This window comes from Globicephala melas, chromosome 17 (genome assembly GCF_963455315.2).
Source record: "Globicephala melas chromosome 17, mGloMel1.2, whole genome shotgun sequence".
NCBI lineage: Eukaryota > Metazoa > Chordata > Mammalia > Artiodactyla > Delphinidae > Globicephala > Globicephala melas.
In genome coordinates this window covers 3306488-3334276 of record NC_083330.1, presented here as the reverse complement: position 1 = coordinate 3334276, position 27789 = coordinate 3306488, and the positions used below count along the sequence as shown (strand labels likewise).

General features: G+C 43.4%; 2 protein-coding genes across 3 annotated transcripts in view; both read left to right on the top strand.

The window, feature by feature from the left end:
* LYPLA1 (lysophospholipase 1) lies at positions 1-19768 on the top strand. Of its 2 annotated transcripts, XR_004040243.3 has the most exons (10): positions 14-209; positions 1005-1036; positions 7235-7300; positions 9127-9174; positions 10977-11047; positions 13395-13468; positions 14806-14907; positions 16214-16390; positions 18009-18113; positions 18761-19768. XR_004040243.3 is itself a non-coding variant. In XM_030859754.3 (9 exons), exons 1-9 carry the CDS (start codon positions 141-143, stop codon positions 18060-18062), a joined length of 693 nt encoding a protein of 230 aa, XP_030715614.1. In that variant the 5' UTR covers positions 1-140; the 3' UTR covers positions 18063-19768. The 2 variants fall into 2 exon arrangements, 1 of the variants encoding a protein (XP_030715614.1); XM_030859754.3 differs by having other exon boundaries at positions 1-209; positions 18009-19768.
* Positions 19769-26783: 7015 nt separating this feature from the next.
* Positions 26784-27789, top strand: part of TCEA1 (transcription elongation factor A1) — a 33081-nt gene continuing 32075 nt past the window's right edge. The window contains exon 1 of the mRNA XM_030859755.2: positions 26784-27014. Within this exon, the coding sequence (XP_030715615.1) occupies positions 26952-27014 (63 nt within the window). The 5' untranslated portion in view covers positions 26784-26951. The remainder of the gene's footprint in view (positions 27015-27789) is intronic.

Below are 27789 nucleotides of genomic sequence, written 5' to 3'. Positions count from 1 at the left end.
AGGCGCGGCGCGGCGTGGGCGCGCACGCGCCTGAGCGCGCGCCCGTGGGCGGGCCGGACTCGGCGCTTGCACCCCCTTGGGCAGCGGCTAGGCGCCCGCTCCGCCTTCCGCTTCCGACGCGCGGTCGGTGGAGCCGGTGTATGTGCGGCAATAACATGTCGGCTCCGCTGCCCGCCATCGTGCCCGCCGTCCGGAAGGCCACCGCCGTGGTGAGTGCGGTGCTGGGGGCCTCGCGAGGGGTCGCGTCGCGGGCCGGTGGGCGGCGGGCCGGGGCTGGGACGGGGCGTGCGGTCCGGGGGGTCGGGCGCGGTGGTGGGCGCCGCCCGGCCGGGCTGTGTGCGGAGGGGGCGGGGTCGCGGCGGGCGGGCGGGCGGGCGGCACCGAGGCCCAGCGCCCCCGGCCCTGCATCCCCCGGGCCCTGCGCGCGGATCCGCCCCGGGACCCCGGAGGCACCCGCTTGAGTGGACGGCGCCCCAACTCCAGGTGGCTCTGGAGCACGTTGCTGCCTTGTCTGTGCATGAGGTAGATGCCTTGATTGTGTCACCTTGCACCCCTGTCCTCAGTTAAAGAAGTTTGAAGATTTAGTGTCCTTTTCGAACAGAGGTGCTGTTCCTTAGGAAACTTGTGCGTGAGGATCTCAAACTTACTTTTAGCCGCCGGAAAGCTCCCTTTTGGGATGGAGAAATTATACTGTACGCGTGAGAACTTTCATGGTTTGACCCTAAAGAGACAAAACGATTTTTCTTGGAATGTGATCATTTGCCCAGAAGCCTGTCTAACTGGGACCTCTTTAAGTGCTAAAATCCCACGTTAATTATCTTAGGAAATGCACCGAGAGACGTTAAGTGCTTTTGCCCCTTACGCGAGGTCTGTAGAGATTGATTAACTTGCTGAAGGTAGTGTTCTGAGATTCCGGCCTCCACCTTAACTGGGGCTCTGGAGTGTGTAACATTCCGCTGGGTTTATTTAGGCATTGCTTACTCATTGTTCCTCTTCCGTTCTAGGTGATTTTCCTTCATGGATTGGGAGACACAGGGTAGGTACCATTGTTAGTACCCTAATGAAACGGGTCATGCAACTCTACACGAGCAAAGAATTCTAGGATTGTATAAAAATAGATTGATAGTCATATTTCGTACAGTCCAGTCATGAGATAGAATCCTTTCTTTTTTTGAAAACCCCCAGAATTTTCCCCTCATCCTCTTATTTTGTCATTCTTCACCTCCTCTGTCTGGAACATATTAAAACTGCAAACTCCTCCTTGAGTTGCCGTGTGTAGTGGATACCAGAGATGGGAGGTATGTTTGTAGAGATGCAAGTGACAGCTTTCCAGAGGAGGTAAAATTTCAGGGCAGGTTGAGAAGAACTAGTTGATTTTGATAAGTGAGATAATAGCAATGTGAACATTCTGAATGAGAGCTCCGATGTTCCCTTAAAAGAAAAAAATCCGTTGAAGGGCAGGGAATGCAGCTCAAAGATTTGTTTGGAGGCTTATCAAACACATTCTGTTGTGCTAACTGTAGCCGCATGGTTTATCTTTCACTCAGTCTCTTTCTATATTGAGAGCTTTTTAAAATTTAAATCAGTGGTTATCTGTTTGAAACTTCGATCAAATTATTGTTATAACATTGTTACAAAATTGAAGAATTAGAGGAAAAGTGAAGATAAATTTTGATAAGATAGCCAAGAAACTATTAAATCTTTGCAAGGAGGCACTGGGCCAGATTAATTCTTGAAAGTGATTCCTAATATCCTTTTATGCCTCCCAAGTAGAGGTACATGACACATGCCTTGCATGGAGTTATGGGAAAGGTTATAGGACTGTTTCTGGCCATCAGGTAGTCCTATGAAAAGGACAGACTTACTTTACTATTTATTTATTTTTCTAAACAGAGGTTTTAGAGGAGTTCTGTTTTATCACCAAACCCTTCTTGATGCTGAGACCCAGGGAGGATCTAGTTCACCTGTAACTTTCCCAATAAAGAGAGCTTCAGGGTCTGAAGAATCAGTCCAGGGGGTAAAATCTTCAGTTGTAGAAAGATTCTCTGTGGACCCCAGTTTAGCCAGATTCTTTAGACCAAAGGTAAGAGTGAAAGTGATGAAAAAAATGAACAATGTGAGATTAAAAACACCAAGAGCAGCCATGACATCTTGACTAAGAATTAAGTTTATATAAAGAAGTAGAGGTCTCCAGTTCTGACAGTATTTACTTTGGGGGAGGGCACGAAAGAAAGCTGACGCTAGATTGCTTCCATGAGCACATGACGAAATTCAGAACCAGCCGATCTGACAAGTGGCAATTCAATGTTTGAGTTACTTTTTGGAGGACTAAAGTTCTTTTGTCAGGTTACCGTAGAGGATGATAGGGATTAAGCGACTCAGCTATGGAAATGGGCAGCTTTGCCTTTCTTGGTTAAGGTTCTTTTTTGCAGGACCAACCAAGGTGTGTGCTGTCTGGGAACTTGGGTCTTGCAGTCTGTGTTCTCATGAAAAGTCTCTGATGGCCAAATAAGATTGGGGGACCCTGTATAATTCTATATTTTCTCAATTCTAATATGTCATTTCCCCCACATTTTTATGTTACTGAGATGGGTATTCATCTTACGATATGTGTGTTTATTGTGGTGGTGATTTTTTTTTTTTTATAAAAGGCTTTTTTTCAGTGGTGCCACTTAGATTATATCTTAGTGTCTAGGAAATATGATACGGCATAGTCTCCTGTAGAAGATTTACTGGGTATGCACTAGCATGTTTAAAGCTCTGGAAAGTTCTGCAGGAAACACATCTGACCACAAAATTGTTTCTATGCATAACATGTATAATAAAATGTGTTAGTTCAAACTATATTGCCTAAGATCAGTTTTCCTTCCAAAATAAAAACAGCTTGTCTTATGATTATGAAAATGTTACATTTGTCTTACAAAAAAAATTCAAATACAAATATGCTTGAGAAGAGAGTGAAAAACAGTTGAACAACCCAGAGATACATATTTATTTTTGATAGCATTTTAAAAGTGTTTTATTTTGAAATGCTTTCAAATTTATAGAAGGGTTGCAAGAATAAAACAGATTCCTTAAAACCTTCTACTCAGATTCACTGATCTCTATCGAATATGTTACTGTGTTTGCCAAAACTTGGGAGAATAAATTGCCGATGCCATGATTCTTTATTTCCAGACTTCAACATGTATCTCCTAAGAACAAGCAGAGTCTCTTACGTAACCACAGAAAATTACCAAATTCAGGAGATTCAGCACCATTTAACATTGTTATCCGGTCTAGTCTGTCGTCTAACAGACCTTGGCAGCTGCCCCAGTCGTGTCCTTTGCAGTAATCCTGTCCGCCTGCACTTCCATCCCAGCCGCACTGCGCTGAGCTGCTGCGGCTCTTCAGTCTCTTTTAATCTGGAACAGTCCCTCGGCTCTTCTTTGGCGTTCGTGACATGGACGTTTCTGCAGGGATCAGGCTGGTCCCTCCATTTAGGTTTATTTGACATTTCCTCACGATGACGTTCAGCTGGTGCATTTTTGGTACGAACACCATGTACATGGTACGGCCTGTTCATTGCATCACGTCAGGAGGCACGTGGGACGCTCCGTCCCATTACTGATGCCGACCTGGATCACGCGATAAAGGTGGTCTCTTTCTTCCTCTGGGTCTCTCTACGGCACCTACTCTCCCTGTGTAGGTAGAGTGAGTCGTGGGGAGATGCAAATCGTACATCAGACTTTCACCTGATATTTTTCGCGTCTGTGGATGATTCTTGCTGGAGTAGGTTGTTACTGTGATGTGATTTTCTAATCCTGCCACTCCTTTGATGTCTATTAGCTTGCCCCTCCCCACTTGTGTAGTTTGGACTCACAGATTTACTTCGAGGGTTACATTCCCTCGTTGTGTTGTCATGTAAAATTTTTAACTACTTCTTTTAAAATAACTTCAAATTTACATGAAGGTTGCAGAAATAGTATTTAGAGGTCCTTCTACCTGTCACTCAGATTACGCAGTTGTTAACATTTCTCACACGCTTGAGAATAAGTTGCAGACATGTTGCCTCATGACTCCATAGAGCTTCAGTGTGTATTTTGTAAGTACAAGGACATGGCCACCTAGCCATGGTGTAACCATCAATCAGGCCGTTAACCCTGATCTGAAGCTACCATCACATCCACCAGCCCCACTTGCCTTTCCCTGGGTTGACCCAGTGGTGTCCTTTCTGGGTCCAGGATCTCAAGTTAGATTGAGCTGTCACGTCTCCTGAGGCTCCTTCAGTCCTGAGCAGTCCATTTTCTTGTCTTTGGTGACCTTGACACTCTTCCCCTATGGGCCAGTTCCTAGGTAGGATGTCCCTCAGTTTGGGTTTATGTGACGTCTCCCTTTCGGCAGGGACACCGCAGAGGTTGCTGTGGTGGTCCTGGGACCACACTGTGTTGATTTTTGTGCCTTTGCTGATGATACTGTGTTTCATTATCTGGTTAAGGTAGTGTCTGCCAGGTTTCTCCACAGTAAAATTAATAAATATAATTGCACTTAAAAAGTGTTTTGTGGGGAGATACTTGGATTTTATGAAAATATCTGTTTCTCACCAATTTTTCACCTGTGGATTTAGCACCCATTAACGATTGCTGTCTGGATCTGTTATTGTGATGGTTGCCAAATAATGCTCTTTTAAAAAATTCCTTCATTTGGTATTTATTTGTTGGCAGTCTACAGTATTATTTTCAATCCTCTCCTTATTTGACCTCTCAGTAAGATCTGACCCACTTAACCACTTCTGCCTTTGAAACTTTGTTTTGTAAACTTTTACAATCTGGCCTAGAAAAATCTCACACAGATGGGCGATACAGACCAGGGACGCCTGGAATATACGGAGGGGAGGGAGGGGTTTCCATGAAGAGGGCCTGGCTTTCTCCTTCCCCGCTCCCCTTCGTCAGAGCTGTGCTTTCCGGTGTCACGGTCAGCTGTGAGGGGAGGGAGTGTTCCCACGCAAGAAGCATGACTATGGGTGGGGCACCTGGGGGGAGGCAGGTCCCAACCTGCACTGCTGGCCCAGAGCTGCCAGAGCTGAAGCCAGCTTTCTCGCGGAATTACGAATACGGGAAGGGGGACCGACTAGGAAAAAGCCTGTGGTGTTGGGCTGGAATCGAGGAACCAGCGTACGCAGACTTTTTAACAAGTTCCCAGACTTTTTAACAAGTTCCCAGACGGCAACACATTTTTGAAAACCACTGGACTGAATGAACTGTTTGAGGCCACACTTCTAGATAGAGACAGAGTTGGGGCTAGAACCCAAGACTCCTACTCGTTCATTATTTACTAAAGTATTTTCCTTTGTTGCTTGTGCTTTTGTCTTCACGTCTAAAAAACCATTGCCACGTCCAAGGTCACAAAGATTTTCGCATGTTTTCTTCTAGGAGTTTTATAGTTTGATCTCCTACATTTAGGTCTTTGCTATATTCTGAGTTAATTTTTGTACATGGTGTGAGGTAGGAGTCTAACTTCATCCTGTTGCACGTGGGTTTCCACTTATTCCAGTTACTTTTGTTGAAAAGACTATTCCTTCCCCATTGATTTGTTTTGGCACCCTGTTCAGAAATAAACTGACCATAAATGTGAGGGTTTATTTCTGTATTCTCAAATCTATTTCGTTGATTTGTATGTCTTTTCAGTGTCACAATCTTTATTACTGTTGCTTTGTAGTAACTTGAAATTGGGAAGTGTGAGTCCTCCAACAATACTTTTTTTCAAGATCGGCTATTCTGGGTCTCTTGAGTGTCCAAATGAATTTTAGAGTTAGCTTGTCAGTTTCTGCAAAGCCAGCTGTGATTCTCGTAGAGATTGCATTGACTGTGGATCCATTTGGGGAGCACTTCCATCTTAAGAATATTAAGTCTTCCAGAATGCAGGATGTCCATTACATAGATCTTCTTTCATTTCTTTCAACGTGTTTTGTACTTTTCACACTAAAGTCTCACATACACACACACACGAACCCACATGGAAACACACATACGCACATGCACGCACCCACATATAACTTCTAGAATAGTGCCTGACTCAGTGCAGTGTTACATAAGTGTTAATGTTCATAATGTTACTAAGTTTTCTGTATTTCCTTAACATTTTGGGGGAAGGTGGATTAAAATAGAGAAGTAGTTAATAGAAAAGCATTTAACATTTATTTCAAAACTATTTAATCCAAAAAGGTCTTAAGTTACCTTTATTTTACCCTCTAATAGAGGTAAAATGTGGAAAGTATCAGGTGTAATGTCAAGTGTAAAGACACAGGGAGCTGTATGTATGTATAGTATCATTCCATTCTTGTGAAATCTATTTCTCAAGTGATATGCATGGAAAAAGTTGGAAGGAAATACGTAGAAAGATTAACTGTTTATTTCTGGCCAGAAGGATTTTGATGACGCCTCATATTCTGTTTTGAACATATATATGTACATATACGCATAAGGAGAGAACGTTAATTAAAGTTACTTTTTCAACTTCTTTTCTTTTTTTGGCTGCATTGGGTCTTCGTTGCTGTGCGCGGGCTTTCTCTAGTTGTTGCGAGCGGGGGCTACTCTTCGTTGCGGTGTGTGGGTTTCTCATTGCGGTGACTTCTCTTGTTGTGGAGCACGGGCTCCAGGCGTGCCGGGCTTCAGTAGTTGTGGCACGTGGGCTCAGTAGTTGTGGCTCGCGGGCTCTAGAGCACAGGCTCAGTAGTTGTGGCGCACGGGCTTAGTTCCGTGGCATGTGGGATCTTCCCGGACCAGGGCTTGAACCCGTGTCCCCTGCATTGGCAGGTGGATTCTTAACCACTGCGCCACCAGGGAAGTCCCATAGGTTGTTATTTTTAATGGTGTAGTAAGCATGGAGAAATATCAGACAGCTGCTTTACTTTACTCCTCTGAGAATTTTTTCTTCATATAAAATGAATTATATCATGTCTTGCCTACTTTGTTAGGCACATTGTTGGGAGGTTATAAAGAGATTTAAAAAATGTATTTTATAAATTATAAAGCCCAGTGAAGTATATGCAAGAGAAAACACTGCTCTTCAGGAATCACGAGAGATCATTTTTATCCGCAGGTGAAGCTGAAATCATAAGCTTTGGGTTGTTTCTAGATTGGTGGTGGTCTTTTAAGGGGTTGAAATTTACCCTCACAGATTTACTCTTCTGTTATTAACTTACTGGAATTTAAAGCAGTATCTAATGTCGTTATTCATGTGGTTTCTCCACCAGGCATGGGTGGGCAGAAGCCTTTGCAGGTATCAGAAGCGCCCACATCAAGTACATCTGCCCGCACGCGTAAGTGTTTTCAGTTTTCAGGCTTGGGATTCAGAGTCTGGAGAGGAACAATCGTGATAGCTTTACTTTTCCAGCAAAGCATTTGAATATAATTAATTTTTATCTTTTAAATGTTCAGCTTCAAAATAAAGATTAGTAAGTTCTGTGAAACTAAAATGTGTCCTGGTTACGTTGAATTTTTTTCTTATCCTTTTTGTTGAGAAATTTAAAATAATGCTCTCTTGGAGATCAGTTGAACTCACAGCCAGAAAAATTTTTGTAGACATACAAGTGCTGTTAAGTTCTCAGGACATCCATGAGCTGTCTCTGAAGGGGATTTACCTATCAGGTTTGGGAGAAATCTCCACTACCTTGAAAACACGCCTAAATTTGATCAGTTCGAGGCAATGTGATGCAGCGTGGAAAGAGCACAGACTCTGGAGACTGTTAGGTTTGGTTTTGAATTCTGAAGACATTTGTCGGTGTCAGAAAGAAACTAGTAAGTTTTGAGCAAACTCAGAAAATCACTAAGATGAACAAGTCTTAGGTCAAAGTGTGCTGAGAAGCAGTAGCCATGAAGAAGCAGGTGGGGTGAGATACATGCTGATAGCTTAGTAATTTATCCTCGGAAGTGGTCGTAGCAGCAGAGTCGATAAATGTGAAAGAGGAAAAATACGAGATTACGTAAGAAAACATCCCCCCTCTTTTTATCCTGAAAGGGTTGCGGTGTCCTTATTAATCTGACTCATGCCAGAGACAGAATTCTTTTTTTTTTTTGTCTTTATTGGAGTATAATTGCTTTAAAATGTTGTGTTAGTTTCTGCTTTATAACAAAGTGAATCAGCTATACATATACATATATCCCCATATCCCCTCCCTCTTGCGTCTCCCTCCCACCCTCCCTATCCCACCCCTCTAGGCGGACACAAAGCACCGAGCTGATCTCCCTGTGCTATGCAGCTGCTTTCCACTAGCTATCTATTTTACATTTGGTAGTGTATATATGTCCATGCCACTCTCTCACTGTGTCCCAGCCTCCCCTTCCCACCTGTGTCCTCAAGTCTGTTCTCTGTGTCTGCAAGACAGAATTCTTGATGGTGTTGGAATTTCTGCTACACTGTTATTGGCTCCAAGATTGAATTTAGTTTAAGGCTATTTCCCAACCTAGGGAAGTTTATGTTTTCGTGGAAATTTTGCTAAGATTTTGTGACCTCTAAGGTAAACTTGTTTCATGAGTCAGGAGGATGGTGGTGAGAGTAGTTAGAGTGTATTTGGTTTTCTTTCCTTTTGTACCTAGCTGCATTCAGGTTGTCCAGCAAGTTTTTCATCACAGAATTGAGTTGGGTATAATGGACACTTAGGCAAGACTTATATTTCCCTTATTTATTTAGAGGTCTCTTAAACAAGCAGGTACATAGCTAAGAACTAGAAAATAAGCAAAAATGTAATTTGAGCCTATGGGAATTGATGTCACCATTCCTGTGCAGTAAGTTGCTTGTGTCCTTAGCCCCTTAGTCAGAGTCTCAGAAATTTCCATCTGTCTTGGTTACTGTTTTCCTTCTCGTGTCTGGTTTGAAAGTATCAAATAAAGATGTTGAAGAAGGAAGATGTTGTTTATTCGCCAAGCTTAGTCCATTCCAGCTGCGGCTCTGTCTTGAGAACCATTTGGAGGGTGTGGAGAACAGAATTGTGCAGGTGTACGTGCAGTGAAGCAGCTCATCTATTCAAATTGTAGCATTCAATTTTGTGAGAGCCTCAAGTAATCATCTTCAGTTGATGGAATTTATCAGGTTTTGTACTTTGGTATACTATACTTATTTTTCCTTTTCTTTTTCTTCCCCATGTAGACCAGTTATGCCTGTAACATTAAATATGAACATGGCCATGCCTTCTTGGTAAGTAAGACTTCACTTATTCAATAAGAACTTTTTACTTATACTTTTTTTTTTAATCAGAAGTGCTTTTGCATATAGCAATTTTTAATTAATTATTTTTAAGTTGCAAAGTTATATAAATTTAACCTTTATTCGACTATTTCAGGTTTTATATGTTAGATTTGGGGTAAATCTTAAGGAGCTGCACCAACAGGTAGAGAAACAGGAGAGAGTGGGTGGATAGAGATACCGCAGAGAGCACCTCTCACTGCTTGATAAACCTTTGTTGATTTCAGTACCCAAACGTGTTCGTGCGCCCATGTGGCATCCACTGAGGTGAAGCCGTGGCCTCTCCACCTCCCACCTTCTTGCCTTCCTGGAGAGCTGGCCAGTTTTTAAGGAAAGCAATTCCTGCTGAGCCCTCTCGAGACATTCGTGATGTCAGGCGTTCCCTGTGTGCTTTACAGTCGGTTCTTTGTTCTCTGAGCCACTTACAGACCATGCTTTCTTCCTGCTGCTCTGAGATCTGCCGTCAGGTCTGTTCAAAACTGATGACTTTGACACCCGATTCCTATTTCCCTTTCCCCTCTAGCTCCTGCCACCGTCTTACCTTTCAGGTGACTGTGGGATCCAATGTCAGTGACCCATTCACAAGCCTTGACCGGCTTGTCACTTCCTGGACTCTTCTCTTTCCGCTGACGTTTTCCTCTCTCAGCTTCAGGCACCCACAGCATCCCCTGGGCTTTGTCGTCTGGAACTGTTCCATCTCTGAAGGCACTTACTTCAGACCTGACTGTCAAGCGTAGTTGTTCCCCCTGGGAGTTTGCTCCCCCGTCTCTGCACTGCCTGTTGAGGCCTCCTGGGGACTCCAGCCTGTCGCCACCTTGTCCTCTGCTTGTTCCCACTCACCTCGAACCCACCCTGCACCTTCGTTTTTATCTGCTGGACATTGCTTGGCAACTTTTACAGGTTCCTGCCTCCCTTGACCTTTGATTCTTCCACCTTCCCGCTCTGGCACAATTCCTGTCCAGAAGCAAAGTTTCTACCTCACGTTGCTCGAGACCATAGTGGAAGCACCGAGCGGGTAGCGAGGTAGTCGGGGCCAAAGGAGGGCCCCAGCCTCCGGTTTGAGGTCGCTGCAGTGCGTGGTGACGGGTTTTGCAGAATGTGGATGGAGGTGGCCTGTGTGCAGTAGGTGTGGGCCGCGCGTGCGCAGGTGCCGTGGTGAAGTAGCTCTTTCCAGACGGCTGACTTACGATGCACTAGGAGGGAAGCGAGGGGCTGGAGTTTATTCCAAAGATCTTAGGGCTGTGGTTTGAGACTCCTGTCAGGTGTCAGGTTGGACTAGGTCATTCTCCAGGTGTTTCTACCTTAAAATTACATGGTACTGTGACTTTTTAATACGATCTGTATCTAGTTGGTGTGAGGGGAACTTACAGGATGTCACATTCACGCATTTAAGTTGACCGTTTGGCCTCCAGAGACAGTTTTTTTTGTTTTTAATATTTATTTATTTATTTTGGCCACGCCGGGTCTTAGTTGTGGCATGTGGAATCTTTTAGTTGCGGCATGCAGACTTCTTAGTTGTGGCAGGTGGGATCTAGTTCCCTGGCCAGGGATCGAACCCAGGCCCCCCTGCATTGGGAGCACGGAGTCTTACCCACTCGACCACCAGGGAAGTCCCCAGAAACAGTTTCATTTGAGTTTAATGTTCTAGAGAATATCTTTGGTTAGCCTTTTTTCTCTAAAATTACCATCTTCTTATCAAGAGTAGATATTCTTAGAATTGAATGATTCTTTTAGAATTTTGCCTTATTTTCCAGGTTTGACATCATTGGGCTTTCACCAGATTCACAGGAAGATGAAACTGGAATTAAACAGGCAGCAGAAAGTGGTAAGTAAGAAAAGTTTTATAGTAGATTCAGTCGTGCTGTTGTTGTTGATGAAATACTACATACTATGTAAACGCAGGTGGTGCTGTCCTTCCTTTCTGATGGCTCACTGTCTTGTTTGACTCGTTAATAATGGCCCGTGAAGGTGAGGCATGTGGGGAGGAACGGCACTTGTCAGGCTTGAGTGCTGTCGGATGCGTCGTTTTGCTTTGACTGACGTAGGCCAGTGGAGAAAATCGCAGCATGGTTGATGGCTGTGACCAGTTATTGTCATTAAAGAGATTTGAAATAAGGACATAGATAAGGCTACCAATGATGTCATGATATATAACGAAAATTATGGTAATGGTTAGTTTTAGTGAGGGGCCCCTGCTCGAACACTACTGGACCTGCCAGGCGATTCCTACAGATCATCTCACTGGGCACTCCTGTAACGGTATGAGCTCTGCTTTGCAGGGTCTCCAGTCACGTCCTCGCTTATGAACATGGTAACCCCGCTTACGTGTGGGGTGAAAGCATAAAGAACACTAACTTACCGGGAGAAGTCTGGTTTTAGCCCGTGCCCAGAAGCACGTGTGTCTTTGACTCGTATGTACTGCAACATTGACAAGTAGACAGCGCGGTGGCCAGGCCGGCCTCCCTCATGACCTGGGTGATGACTTGGTGGCCTCGATGCAGCAGGCCTGGCTGTGAGGCGTTCGTTACAGACGCGAGGTGATAGGTACCCAGGGAACCCTGCACGGTCTTCCTATTTTCACATGTGTTGGAAATTTTCAAAACTCATTTAAAAACCAAAAACGGTAGGTAGGTTCCTTTTTAAAAATCTTTTTATTTTTTAGAAGAACTCTTAACTTTAAGACAGGGAAGATGCATTCAAAACATATTGGATATTAAGGAATGTCAAACCAAGGACACTGACTTTTAGGACCATCGAAAAGTGGATCAATGCTACACTCCTAGAGCTAGGGTTTTGTCAACCTATAATAGAGCTCGTGTCAGGTCTGGGGGTGGGTTGTCAGGGAGGGTGGGCCTTGTGGAGCAGACGGCCAGGCCCAGTGGGTTGCAGGGTGAAAGTCCCTTCCCCGGGTAGGGTTGGCCCGTGGCATTCTTCGTGTCTGACGTGATGTCTGATTGGAGAGAATCGGGTTGAGGCCCAGAGTTAGGAATGAGGGGTGTCTCCATTTGGGGCCGGGAAGATGTGCCCGTGAACAAAGAAGAAAGGGCTCGGGGTGCGTCCAGGGCCTGGAATCAGGACCCGTCACTCCACAGCTGACTGTTGTCACCATACCTGGTTTAACTTTATCTCAGCGCTTGGTGTAACCAGAGGAGTGAAGCCGTTTGAAACGGAGGGAAAGTGGCCCCAGCTCCCTGCTCCTCCCCAGCGCAGGGCTGCTGCTGCCCACCTGCATCTCCTTTCCCGCCCAGGCCCTGCATTCCCCCTCAGTAAAGCCTCAGGCTTCTCAGCAAGGCTTTCACCTCTCTACTCCTGTCCTCTCCTCTAGCCCGTTTTCCACACACTCATCAGGGTACCACTTGCTTTTCAGCCTATTCTAACTAAGAACTAAATTTATACAAAAAGAAAAAAACGTTTAATTTGGGCTTTGGGGTTTTTGCAGTGTTCTAATAAAAGCAGGGTTTTGGTAAAAAGGAAATATAAAGTTGGCAAGTTTCATCTTAAGAAGATGAAACTTACACATATGTCAAAAATGAGAGGAGATAAATTTGTAAAAGGTGCAGTTATCAAAAACATAGTATTATAAAGAAAAAGGAAATTCTAGGAGTTAATCAAGTAATACAGTTAATGATGCATGTCAGAGTATTTTGCAGAAACAAAAGAATTCATTTGATTTTTCTCCCGCCTTGTTTATTGGCTATAGGGAAAAGTATACTGTGTCTTTTTTTCTTTTTTTTAAAATAATATAGTGAACTGTTTAAACACTGTCAGTCACAAACCATGTAAACTACTTAACTACCTACGATTTTAAAATAACAGCTTTTAGGTACAAATGCCTATGGTTCATTGAAGAGAAAGAACTGTAAAATGTACATGAGCAGAATGGACCATGGATAAAGGACTATCCGTACCCATCTGTTGATGCGAGAAAAAACTTGTTTACAGATTATGCAACAAATAATTGAACAGTTTAAGTTTAAGTAACAGCTGCAAAATCTTGAGTTTTTGAAAATCCATTCTAGTTTTGTATTTTAATAGAGTGCTCCAAGTTTTTCACTTGTTTTGACCTTTAATGTACTTTGTGGTTTTCTGTTATTAATTTTTTTCCTATTTAAATTATATCAGTGGGCTTAACTTTGAAAGTATTGGTGATTTAACTTTTATGTTATTTTTAGTAAAAGCTTTGATAGACCAAGAGGTGAAGAATGGCATTCCTTCTAACAGAATTATTTTGGGAGGATTTTCTCAGGTAAGATAAAAGTTTGGGTGATATGTCGGCGTCATCAGTATATTTATCTAGAAGTCTGTAGTTTCCATCGTTTTTCTATGGAGGAGTCCTGTTTTTAGAAGATGTTCTAGAATCTGATATATTGCTTACTGTTAATGCTGAATTAAGTTTGAATGGACCAGAAATAATGATTGATTAATTAGAGAGTGTGTCATGCTCTTTTCCTTTTTTAGTTTTCTCTCTTCAGTGATAGCCTTCACCCTATAGATTATGTCTTGAAAGTCAATTTTTTAAGGAAACTGATTGGAACCTGGAATGTATTTTTCTAAAATAGCTAGTACACATGCAGTTAGGCCTGAGTTAACACTCTGTACCTCTCTGAACGAAACTCTGCCTAAACGCAGGTGTAAGTCCCCTTCCCAGGAGCAGACGAGCAATGGAATAAAAAGGTCGAAGACAGGAGAATTCCTTCCCTCTGTTTGTCACAGATTCTCAGTGGTCGAGCCCTGCGGACTTCCCTGTAATCCCAGTGGGGTGAGATCAGGGTAGGGACTCCCACAAAGCGACCCCGGCGCAGGGGCTGTGCCGGCTGCTTCCTGACCGCCACTGCATAGCGCAGGGGCTGTGCCGGCCGCTTCCTGACCGCCGCTGCATCTGTCCTGGTCCCTGGGTCGGGGGTGCTTCAGCCGCACCCCATGTTCAAGGATCCCTCAGTGGTTCCCGTTCTTGAGTAGATGGTGGGGTCGTCCTTGGGAGGGGAGCAGAGTCAGTCTTGGTAACAGCACGGGTCAGAGGGCACGCAGGCCCCAGCATACGGGTGTTGTGAGCTGGCGGCCAGTGCTCCAGAGGTGTCCGCCGCGGGCTTCTCATGAGTTCTTGTTTTGGAAAGTAATACCAGTTTAAGACCAGATTTTGGTCCTACGTGTTTGCTGAGGAGGAGATAGTTACTCTAGGGGACTTCCCTTGTGGTCCACTGCTTAAGACTCCATGCTCCCACTGCAGGGGGTGTGGGTTGGATCCCCGGTTGGGGAACTAAGATCCCATTTGATGCATGGTGCAGCCAAAACAAAGAAAACAGTAACTATAAGTTCGGAACTTCCGTACGGCATTGTCAGGGCAGCAGCGGGCTCTGCTGTTGGCTGGTTGGGCAGTCGCTGTGGTCTCACGACGGTCTTCACCGTGGAGAGTCAGGTCCTGTGGACACGGCGGGGCGTGCATGTATTTCTACCAGTTTGCCTATTGTATTGGGCATCAGCCACCCGCTTCGATTTTTTTATGAATGGTGTTGAGAACAAGCATCACTCCCGTTGCTGCTGGCAGAATTTGTGTCCCACTGACTTTCCCTGTTGTCTTTCCAGGGAGGAGCTTTGTCTCTGTACACGGCACTGACCACACAGCAGAAGCTGGCTGGCGTCACCGCTCTCAGCTGTTGGCTGCCCCTGCGGGCTTCCTTTCCACAGGTGCCTGGCGCACGCCTGCAGCGCGGCGTCACTGAGCGGAGGGATGGCAGATGATGTTGAGGACACCGTCACGTTATGATTATTAATAAATTTAATTTTTTAAAGCAGTTTCAGGTTCACAACAAATTGAGCGGCAAGTACAGAAGGTGTCCATATACCCGCGTCCCCGTCCACGCACAGCCCCCCATCAGCATCTCACAGCACAGGACGCATTTGTTTTAACCAGTGAACCTACGGTGACACGTCAGTGTCACTCAAGGCCCGTAGTCTACATCAGTCACCCGTTTTTAAAAAGAAATGCCGTAGACTTGTGTGATGTACTGTCGCTAGGCTTTACCTGTATACTGCACTGTCTCTACCGTGGGTTGCATGGAATAGAATAAGAAATGAGTCCTTAAAAAGAGAAAGGAAGAAAGGGAGGGAGAGGGAAGGAGGAAGGAAGCCCTTACTGTCATAAATTCTATATTTGAAGTCTTTGGTACATTTTAAGATACATATCAAAATTAGGGCTATTCTTTACACATAGAAATGATGCTTTTGAATGCCCAGTATGTTCATTGCTTGGTGGCAGAATTCTAGTGTAGAATGTAATTTCTAGATACTCAACAGTATAAAGCAACATATAGCACACATGGGGGACGCGGGTGTTATTTTATTTTCAAATTCATCCTTAAACCTAGGGGTTTTTTCTTATCACTATATAGTAACCCTTTGGTGTCTTGCACATAGTAAGTGCTGTTTATTAACTTTCTTATTCAAATCAAATAAGAGGGACTTCCCTGTTGGCGCAGTGGTTAAGAATCCACCTGCCAGTGCAGGGGACACGGGTTCAGTCCCTGGTCCAGGAAGATCCCACGTGCCGCGGAGCAGCTAAGCCCGTGCGCTCACTGCAACTAGAGAAAGCCCGCGTGCAGCAGCGAAGACCCAACGCGGACAAAAATAAAAATTAATTAAGTAATTAAATACACATTCTTAAGAAAAAATAAAAGGAAAGAATCAAATAAGAGCTGCAAAGAACATGACTCAGCTAAAACATACTTCTTGTGTCCAGCCACCCGAACATATGATTAGGATACAATGTGTTTCAAGGAACTGATTCATTAGGAAAACATACAGCACAAGGCAGGGTAATCATATGTCCTATAAAAGTCTAAATAAAGAGATGGGGGGGTATAAGGATGGGAGGAATTTTATTTCTGTGGCCAAAGATAACCTGTAACGTGAGCAAGCACGTGTTGTATGTGCCAAGCATGACGCTCCACACGCTTGGATAAATGGTCCTATAGTCCTGTTCTGTTTTCTGCAGGGTCCTATCAGTGGCGTGAATAGAGACATTTCTATTCTTCAGTGCCATGGAGATTCGGATCCTTTAGTTCCCCTAATGTTTGGTTCTCTTACTGCTGAAAGGCTAAAGACATTGGTAAATCCAACCAATGTAACCTTCAAAACCTATGGAGGCATGACGCACAGTTCATGTCAACAGGTAAGTGTTTGGAAGCAGTGATTATAGGGACACGTCTGCAACTGTTTGCATGTGATATTTTCAAGATAAATAACATTTGACTGCTTGGGGATTTCAAGAAGTTAATTAATGAATTCACATTGAACCATAGATTAGTAGGACTTAGATCAAAGTTTATGCAACTTAATTCAACAGACATTCACTAATTTCTTATTACATGTAAACACTGTAAATAATTCAAGGACAAATAAAATCATTTCTTTGTTAAAATCTAAAGTAGTTTACTTAAAATGAAAATTTTGAATAGGGAGAAGGATATATATCCAAGTAACTATATAGAAAGCAGAATGTGGTATGTGTTATATTAGGAGTTTTTTAAAAGTGCTCTGAAACACTGAGACGGGTGATCGTAAGAATGAGGGTTGTCAGGATAGGTTTGGAGGCTTGAAAAGGACTAGAATAAAAATCAATTGCTAAAAAAAAAAAAAAAATCAGTTGCTAAGCATTGAGACAGTCCAAGTTAACATTTTTTGCACCTGTCAGCCTGGCGAAATCATTTGCTTTGGGACAGAGAAGGCAGGTAGTAATATGACTTATCCAGAAAGATGGGTAACCTGGGATTCTAGGCGTTACTGAGAACATAGTTGAGCCCCTGATGATGCATTGAATCCAGAAAGGGCGACACGCCGGGTACCAGGAGGGAGGGGCTGAAGGTCCAGAGCAGTGGTTTTCAAAGCACACCCACCGCCCCCCGCCCCCCCCGGAGCTTAACAAACACACAGATGCCAGGACTCCAGACTCGGTGCCTCTGAGTCAGCACACAGGCTTCAAGGGGCAGACGCAGGCGGCAGTGTGTGTGTGGATGAGACTGTGCACCACACTGGAGAACACTGGACAGACGGTTCGGGGCAGGAAGGGACAGGAGGTGGGGCTGGAGGAGGTGGGGTCGCAGTGGGGGCCACACGGCGGGTGAGACAGGCCACCGCCGTGCCGTGCCTTCTTTCCCGAGTGAGGAGGCGATGCGGGCGAAGGTTCCTGCGTGCTCCTGTGTGGGTCTAGCGGTGGCAGCAGGAGATGTGTTTGAGGGAAGTGAGAAAGCTGGGCCAGACGCGGGAGGTGTCGAGCAGTTTCCTCTGTGGTGGATTCACCTCTGCGTCTCTCCAGGCCTGCCTTGGGGACCTGCTCCCCTCAGCCTCAGCTGGCTGGTTGTGTGTGAATCCTTTGGAAAGGCACAAAGCATCTGGTACTGTTGATTTCGCATCTCATTCTAATGAGGGAGTGTTAGAAGCTGGGCACGGACACTTGGTTGACGGCAGTTGTGTACATACCGAGTCTTCTCTGTGTAGTTATTGTCACTTTTAGACCCCCTTCCTCTCCCCCCGCCACCCCCAGTGTTTTATTTTGTTCAAGCAGTGCAAATGCAGACCATTTTCATAAGACTTCGTAATACGTGAGAGTGATCATTGAATTACGATAATAATCGTGGGAAATGTTTTCTAATTTCTATCGGTACCTCATTTCTTTTTCACCACTTTTTATATAATTGTAGTAAAAATGTGGTTTTAGTTAGTGGTATTTAGTGGGGATTTAATTTCTGATTTGTGTAACTGCATATTAATAATCCCTTTATTCCAAACAGGAAATGATGGATGTCAAGCAGTTCATTGATAAACTCCTACCTCCTATTGATTGACGTCACTAAGAGGCCTTGTGGAGAAGCGCACACCAGCATCATCGTCATAGAGTATAAAGTTTTTTCTGTGCCCGATCTTGAAACCTCTGATGTTTGCAGTGTTAGAATGTTTTGCAAATACACACCAATGACACAGACTAAATAAATCTCCTCATGGGAAATTTATGATCTTTTAAGTTTCTATGTATGTATTTGTGTAACATTATCCAGAATATATTAGTATTAAAATAGGTGAAGCAGGTAGCTTCTTTCTCTCATATGTAATTCAGCAAAATAATAAAATACTGTAACCAGATTTTTTATTACATCACTTGAAAATTATTAGTATGCTTAATGAAAACCTGCTCAGGTATAAATGAGCAGTTAAGACATAAAAAGTCTATGCGTGCTGTGACTTAAGACTCTGGACTTATTCCCAAATTACTTAGTCACCATGCAGTATCTGTATTTTTATATATGTGTTCATATGTACTTAATGATTATAATGCATAATAAGAATGAGGTGTTATTACATTATTCCTAATAATAGGGATAATGCTTCTAAGTGTCAGTAAAAAGAAATATTGCTGTCTTCAATTAATGGCCCTCTTATTTTGGGGACCAGGTTTTTCTTTCCTGAATATAATTTCTATTTAATACTCTTTTTTCCTCTCTAGAAAAGAAAAGTGTTCTTTCTTCTTTTTTATCCTTCATAACAGACCAAATATTGCCTACTTGCCATGGACGTCTGCTGTCAATACGTGCTGTAATTTGACATTCTGAATCACAGACGTGACGGCACTGAAAGTGTATTTATACTTGTAGAAAGAAGCCAGGCATCCCTTCAAAGTTTCTACACTACTTCTTAAACTGGACCTTTGTCTGCAGCTTAGGCCTGCAGAGTTACAGGTAACGAGGATAATTCTGTGGTTGTATTTTTCTGTAATTAACTGAAAGAATAATTAGGTCATATTCTAGTATGTTCCGAAATATTTAAGACTGATCTTACAAACTGTAATTTCTAAGATGATTTGTTCTAAGATGATTCTCCTCATAGCGTAGAGTTTTAGTTTACTTATTTTGCACATATGTTTGAAACCAACTGCTGTAGGAAATGAACAATCCATTTGAAAAATTTGCTTTACTTTTATCTGCCAGTGGACTTATTTGAAATTTTCACTGTAGTCAGAGAGGATCTTTTTAAGTTAGTTTCTGTGCAAACATGAAAGTAGCAATTATTTGATTTTAAATAGATTTTTCAGATTATTGGTTAACATTATTTGAAAACAAGTTTATGGGTAATAAAAGTTAGTCAGAACTCAGTACATATGGTGTAGTTACCACCCAGTTTAATATGTAGCAAAAATGTACGCCTGATATTTCTGAACTGTTGTTAATTTTTCTGCTGTATTCCAACTGACTAGAACACCGTTAGGAACGCATCTTTATAAATGGGTGCTACTTGATGATGGAAATGATTTCGTATAGACAGTGTAGGATGTTAATAATGAAGCCATACGTTTATGTCTGGATTTACAATTTTTAAACAATCATTTACTAAGTCATTTTGCTTTTATCTTGAAGAATGTAAACTGTTGTTTCACTTACACAAATCAGCAAGATCTAATTTATGGCAAGAAATATATTCCATTGAAATGTGCTGTAACGTGGGAAAATGTAAATCTTTTTCACGGTTTCTATCAATGTGAAATAAAATGTAATTCTGACTTTTCTGTGACTGGCTCTTTGGAATATGATTTTTAACATTTGCATTTCCTTGGAATGGCTGTCTGTAAGGAAAAGGAGGAAAGCGACAGTGTAATCCCAGGAACACACATTGAGAGGGAAGTTTGATGGTGGTGTGGCCCCCGCCTGGCTCTCTCCAGGCGGGGCCCAGGCTTCCTATTCCTTAGTGTTATTAACAAGCTGAACAAATCTTCAGTTTGATTTTCAGTGTTCCTAACCTATTTAAGAAGTTTGGTGTTTTGCTCTGTCTTTTCCTTCCATGTAGTATTCATGGGATTTTTTTAAATTCGTGTCATAAATCAGTTATCCAAGTAGTTTCTTCTCCTTTTATCTCACTGCTGATTTCTAACTCTTCCCAGGAAGGAATCCCGTCTGTTCTGCCTCTTAAGCAGTCCTTCAGCTTCTGCTTTTGAATAAAGTGACAGCTCCCCTTTTTGTGAGGCTGCTTGTTCCATTTTGGGGTTGCCCTCCTGGTAAGAGAGTTCTGTACTGTAGTGCTCTCTTCAACAGCTCTTTTTTAGATTTATCCTTCTTCACAGCAGCATCATATTTCACGTGATAATCTTTGATTTCATCATCCTTTTGAAACTCTTGGTTCACAATCAGATGTGGTCAGAGCATGGTATTGTTTACGTCTGTCGACAGGTAACGACAGTGTCTATGTATGTGAGTCATTGGGAGGTTTGCCTACTGCTGAAGTTCTTCTTATTGCTACTTTTTAGAAGTAGATACATGACACCCTCCTAACAACATACCATTTTATTCGTAAAATTTACTAAAAAGTGAAAATTTGTTTATTCGTTAAGTACTTAATATATTCCAGGCAGGCACTGTACTAAGCATTTTATATCCTTTACTCATATAATCTTCACATCAACCTTAGCTTCATTTTACAGAAGAGGAAACTGATCCCTGGAGAGATGAACTGTTTGCCTGTGGTTACAGAGCTATTATGTGTAAGAGCCAGGGTTCAAAATGATGTGCCTTAATTACTTTGTGGTCCCCTGCCTTGCCCTGTGCCCCTGTGAGGTAATTTAAATGCTTCTAAACATAAATAAATGAATAACTAAATAAATACAGCACAAACTTATATTTCATATAATTCAAAACACCTAGAAATGCTAAATAAACCAGGGTAAAAAGCAGCTTGCCCTAAAGAAATTGCATCCTGCGGTACCCAGAGAGAACTCAAAAGGGACCTAAAACCCACACGGCACACTTGACTTGGGGTGTCTCAGAAATTACTCACCGTTATGAAGCTAGCACCCTTTTAAGGGCTGCGCTCTTTGTCATATGAACTGGAAAAAAGTCTGACTGCTAGGAAGCGATGGGGAAGCTTTTAGCCCTGCCAAAAGTGAGCTGAACACCCCCAAAGGATGAAGCCTATGAGAGAACTACCTACACAGGAACACGAGATGACACAAAAGGTAAAGGGATCATTGGGCTCTCAGGAACTTTAAAAGGATAGATAGTATGAGAGAGTTAACCAACCAGAGAAAAGAACAGACAAGTGAGAAGGACACAGTATCAGAAAATGCAGCTTTGGGGACTTCCCTGCTGGCGCAGTGGTTAAGAATCCGCCTGCCCATGCAGGGGACTCAGGTTCGAGCCCTGGTCCGGGAAGATCCCACATGCCACGGAGCAACTAAGCCTGTGCACCACAGCTATTGAGCCCACGTGCCACAACTACTGAAGCACGCGTGCCTAGAGCCCGTGCTCCGCTACAAGAGAAGCCACCGCAATGAGAAGCCCACGCACCGCAACCAAGAGTAGCCCCCGCTCGCCGCAACTAGAGAAAGCCCGCCCGCAGCAATGAAGACCCAACACAGCCAAAAATAAATAAATAAATAAATTTATAAAAAAGAAGAAAGAAAGAAAATGCAGCTTTGAAAAAGAAAACATCTAGAAGTGAAAAATAACCACTCAAGTGAAAAATCTTAATGGAGAAGCATTGTTTATGATGGTAAAATATTTGAAACAACCCAACGTGGGATAAAAGTGGACCAGCTAAATAAACTACCCTCTGCCTACACAATGGATTGTTACACTGCTATAAAAAAAGAATGAGGATGCTCTATTAATTTGGGAAGGATTCAGAATACATTATTGATGAAGAAATAAGGTACAAAACAAAGGGGAGGAAATAAGACCATATATTTGACTTGACTAGAATTTGCATTAAAAGAAAACCTCAAATGCGAGAAGGATGCAAAGAAGAACCTAATAAAAGTGGTTATGGATGGGGGAGAGGATGAGGCAGGTAAGGAAAGGAGGGGAGAAGGCCGGCCTTGGATATGTTTTCTTTTATTTTGCAGTACGCAGGCATCTCACTGCTGTGGCCTCTCCCGTTGCGGAGCACAGGCTCCGGACGCGCAGGCTCAGCGGGCCCAGCTGCTCCGCGGCATGTGGGATCTTCCTGGACCGGGGCACGAACCCGTGTCCCCTGCATCGGCAGGCGGATTCTCAACCACTGCACCACCAGGGAAGCCCGGATGTGCTTTTTTTATTCTTCAGATTTTTTACTGTGGTAAAACATAACAAAATTTACAGTTTTAACTACTTTAAAATTATACAGTTCAGTGGCATTCATTACATCCACATTGTTGTGCAACGGTCACCACCATCCACCTCCAGAACTTTATCAACTTCCCAAGCTGAAACCCCATACTCCTTGTTCTTCAGATTTTGAGTTGTAATATCTGACCTACAAAAAATATTCAAATGGATGAATTAAACTGCATACTAGGGACTTCCCTGGTGGTCCAGGGGTTAAGACTCCACACTCCCACTATGGGGGCCTGGGTTCGATCTCTGGTCAGGGAACTAGATCCCACGTGCTGCAACTAAAGATCCCGCATGCCGCAACTAAGACCTGGCACAGTCAAATAAATAAATATTTAAAAAACCCTGCATATTAGACACAACAGACGTGTATGTATGTGAAATTGTGTATGAAAGAAAGCTCTGAGGAATTTACTCAGGAGAAATCCCAGCAAGCAAAAGGGGAGGGTAAGAGACTAGAAAGGTAAAATTAAGAGGTCCGACGTAAAGTGTAATGGAAGTTGCAGGAGAGAAGAGGATGGGACAGAAGCAATATATGAAGATACAATGACTGACATTTTTCCAGACTTCAGGAAAGGTAAGAAATCTCAGATTCAGGAAGAAAAATGTTACTAAGAGTATAAATAAACTACTAAGTCTCTAAAGAGACATTTCATGGTGCAAAGCAAAGCTGAATACCATAGAAAAAGGACTTAATAGCAACCAGAGAGAGCCTGCTTTCAGTGTCACACAGCATATACTTAAGAAAAACACCACCAGAGGTCAGAAGATAATGGAATAACATCAAAGTGGGAGAGAAAAGGACAATTGGGAACTTCTACAGAGGTCAACTCATTTCACAGTGAGGGCAAAAGAAAACCACTTTGTCATAGAAAGTGTATGAGAAAAAGAATACTGACAGAACTGTTAAAATGTGTTCTTTCAGAAGAAAAATGAGCCAGAGGAAAGGAGAGATGCAAAGAATGGGGAAAGAGTGGTAAACATTTGGGTAACTAAACAAAACCGACTGCATGAAACTAATACTAACTTGGGAGCTGAAACACGATAAAAATGAAGTACCTGCCCAAATCAGTTGTACTTTATATACTAGCAAGGAACGTGTGAAAACCAAAATTTAAAACACAATACTACTTATAATTGCCCAAAAGGAAAAAAGAGTACCTAAGTGTAAACCTAAGAAATGTACAGGATTTGGAGGCTGAAAACTATAAAATGCTGATGAAAGACATCAAAGAAGATGTAAATAAATGGAGACAAACATCGTGTTCATGGATTGGAGGACTGGATATAGTAAAGATGTTACTTCTCCCCAAATGGATAGAAAATTTAATGCAATACCTCTCAGAATCCCAGCAAGATTCTTGTAGCTATACACAAGATTTTCTAAAATTTATATGGAAAGGCAAAGGAACCAGAATAGATTAAACAGTATTGAAAAAGAAGAAAGTGGGAGAAATCCATTGGATTTCAAGACTTACTATACAGTGACAGAAATCGAAACTATGTGTTATTGGCAGAGAGAGACACATAGATGAACAAAATAAAGCAGAAATAGCCCCACACAAGCACAGCCAAATGGTTTTGGACAAAGGTACAAAAGCAATTAAACGAAGGAATGATAGTCTTTCAACAAAGGGTGCTGAAGCAATTGGACATCCAAAGCCAAAGAAATGAACCTTGAACTAAACCTTATACCTTATACAGAAGTTAATTTAAAATGAATCATAGACTTAAACATCAAATATAAAACTTATAGAAGAAAACCCAGTAGAAAATCTTCAGGATCTAGGACTTCCTCAAAATCTAAAACTTTGGCTCTTTCAAAGACCCTGTTAAGAGGATGAAAAGACAAATTAAGACTGGGAGAAAATATCTACAAACCATATACCCAAATATCCAGTACCTATAATATATAAAGAACTCTCAAAACTCAATGGTAATCGAGCAGATGAAAATACATTCAACATCGCTAAACCATTAGGGAAGTGAAAAAACCAAAATGAAATATCACTATATACTTATTAGAACAGCTAAAATAAAAAATAATGTCAATGCCAAATGCTGGTGAGGATGCAGAAAAGTTGAGCTTTATTTCATCCCCACCCCTACAAGTTTGGAAGCTACATATCGTTGTATTCTTTTTTAGTTAACCTTACATTGTGAATATTTAAATGGAATGACTATTTCTCATCTACTTTCCGAAAATAGGAGAACCATAGAATATTTCAACTTCTATCATCCCTACCATTGTATATAAGAAACCCACAACTTTTCTTTTGAAGCATTCATAGATTGACAGGGAATTATGAAGATAGTACAGAAAGGTCCTGTGTACACTTCACCCAGTTTTCTCCAATGGTTACATCTTACATATGTAAGATGAACAGAGCCTAAGAAATCTCTGGGAACCCATCAAGTATATGGAGTCCTAGGAGAGAAGAGAGAGGCAGCAAGAATATTTGAAGGAACGATGGCAAATCTCTCCCCCCACCCAAATTTTGATGCCATTCCCACCAGATTTGTACTATGGTTCCGCTATCTCCACATCCTTGTCAACACTTGTTTTTATCCATACTTTTATTCTAACCATCCTAGTGAATGTGAAATGGTATCTCGTGCAGCTTTAATTTGCATTTCCCTATTAACTGATTGTGTTGAGAATATTTTAATGTGCTTGTTGGCCATTTATACATCTGGAGAAATGTCTAGTCCTTCGCCCAACTTTTAACTAGGTTGTCTTTTTGTTGTTGAGTTTTAAGACTGCTTTGTATGTCCAGGACACTAGGTTCTTATCAGATATAATTTGCAAATATTGTTTCCCATTTGGTGGGCTGTCTTTTCTCCTCTTGATAGCAATCTTTGATGTGCAAACCTATTTAATTTTATCAAAGTCCAGTTTATCTGTTTCCTTTTGTTGCTTGTACTTTTGGTGTCATACCTATAAAACCATTGCGAAATCCAAGGTCGTGAAGATTTATCATTGCCATTTTAACAAAATTAAGTGTTTCCAGGTTGCCTTTTGTAAGCTCTATAAAACTAACCCTTGCCCCCAACACCCCTGGAAAAGTGCACCACTGCTTGTGAGGCAAGGTACTCCCCAATCCATGGATTGTTTTCCTTTGGATAAAGCACATCAGATTCATCACTAAATTGTTTCAGTTTTGTCATTTGATAATGTTATGTGTATTTTACCACAGTGAAAGTATAGTAAGCTGATTCTTCGGAAAAAAACAAAAATGACAATTATTAGAGTAAATGTACAAATCTACAAACATAAATGGCGATTTGTACATACTCATTATTAACTGATGCATCAAGTGGACAACAAACTGAGGTATAAGTATTTGAACAATAAAATTAATTTCGGGCTAATGGGCCCATATAGAACTTCACATCTGCCGTTATAGAATACACATTCTTTTCCAGGACACATAGAATATTTATAAAAATTGATAAAACAAATCTCAATGAATACCTTAGAACCAGTAACTTTGCAATCGTATATTTTTACTGCAATTTAAGTTGGGAATCAATAATAAAAAGACAATTTTAAAATGAACAGAAATAAATGAAATAAAGAAAAAGGGACATGGTTCAAGTTACTCTTTCCCCCAAATAACTGAGGTAGAACAAAACCTTACATCATAATATAGAAAAAACATTATTAGGTGGTGAATTTTGACTAATGATGGTTAAATTGGGTGTGGGGATAGGTCTGCAAACTGCACGAGATGGTAGTCAAGGGCGTTACTTGGGCAAAGACCTATTGAAGGAGCCTATACTCTCCAGTACTGATAATTTCAATTTTCTACCTTGGCTTTATGTTGTTAGTCATAACTCTTTAGGACGTCAACTTCCTCACTGACCTTCAGAGCAGGCGAGATTATTAACTTCTTTGATGAGAACGTTACTGTCAACTATTATTCAACTGTATTCAAGGTACTGCGTCCAACATTCTGAGTCAGGAAACAAACAAGTTTGGGTCTCCGGCTTTACGGCGCTTACAAACGACTTTAAAGAGGAAGCGCTTACAATGGTCACATTCCTACGATAAAGGCCTATTTAGGGGGATGGGGAATCTGATTTCCAGGCAGCCGTCGACGGCGGGGAAAATGCTGGGGTTCCGACTGACTGCAAAAGCCGCCCACGTTCCAGCATCCAAAAGCCGCCGGGCTCGGCGTCCCGGGGCGCTCTGCGGGCGCCACAGCCCGGAGAAGGGGGACCGTGGGACTGGGGACAGGGGGTGGGGTCCGCTGGGCGGGCTGGGCGGGGCCGGAGGGAGCGCGCGCAAAGCTCGGCCGCGCCGCCCGCCCACTTTCACGACAGCCGGCGAAGCCCTGCGGCCCGGCGGACTCATTGCCCAGCTGGTCCTCGATTGGAGGTCCCTGCTCGGCGCGCGCGGAGCTCGATTGGCTGTGCCTGCGGGGGAGGAGCGTCGCCTCCTCAGCCGCTGCCGCCGCTGCCGCGGGCTCCGTGAGTGAGGAAGCGCCTCGGTCAGGCCTGCTGAGGGCCCTCGCCGACGCCTGCGCTCGCCCGCCGCCCCGCCAGCTCCGCTCGCTTCCCGTCCCCCGCGGCCCGGCGCGGGGCAGGGCTGCCGGAGCCATGGAGGACGAGGTGGTCCGCATTGCCAAGAAGATGGACAAGATGGTGCAGAAGAAGAACGCGGTGAGCGCGGCGGGCGGCGCGGGCCGGAGGGAGGCCGGGCGGCGGGCGGGGGCCAGTCGGCCTGAGGGGGCTCCCGGCCCGCGGTGAGCGCGGCGAGTGCCGCGTGACGGCGGCGAGGCCCGCGCTCTGGGGAGAGGGTCCTGGGCGGGGGGCTTCGTGTCCCGCGGCCGCGTCCCGGGCAGGGGTTCTTGGGGGGCGTCCTGTCTCGCGGCCGCGTCCCGGGCAGGGGTTCTGGGGGGGCGTCCTGTCCCGCGGCCGCGTCCCGGGCAGGGGTCCTGGGGGGCCCCCAGGGAGGGCGTCCGGTCCCGCGGCCACCGGCGCTGGGACCCGCCCTGGGCGCCCGAGGCCCCTTGTGATTAGCGCAGCCTGGTCAACTCCATCGAGGCAATAATGCTCCTCGTTATTTTAAACGTCACGGTGGTAAAGCCTCGTTGGTTTAGCTGAAGAGTGCAGAGAGCCCTCCCTGTTTGAAAGCATTCGTTCTCTTTTCTGGGCTCATTGGCCAGCGTCGAGAAAACAACATCAAACAGTGGTTTGTGATCAGTTTTAGACGTGAAACTGTTAAAGCAGAATGTGAATTTCCTGGAGCTTATTTCTGAAGAAGGCTGAACATTCCCTCGATTGTCTCAACCACCCTGCATGTTTGCTTAGCAATTAAAAAAAGGTAGACTATGCCAGTGTACTTGGCAAGTGGCTAAACTTTTTTGACCAAGTGCATCTCGTTAGGCCGCGGCGTGCGAGGAGCTGTGTTGAAGGCACTCGCACTGACGAGGCT

What these genes read in the sequence shown, in the direction of transcription:
- LYPLA1 (XM_030859754.3), top strand. Translation starts at nt 141, where the DNA reads ATGTGCGGCAATAACATGTCGGCTCCGCTGCCCGCCATCGTGCCCGCC. An exon ending in CATGGATTGGGAGACACAGG is followed by an intron (nt 1,037 to 7,234) that starts GTAGGTACCATT and finishes TTTCTCCACCAG; the next exon opens with GCATGGGTGGGCAGAAGCCT. An exon ending in TGCGGGCTTCCTTTCCACAG is followed by an intron (nt 14,908 to 16,213) that starts GTGCCTGGCGCA and finishes TGTTTTCTGCAG; the next exon opens with GGTCCTATCAGTGGCGTGAA.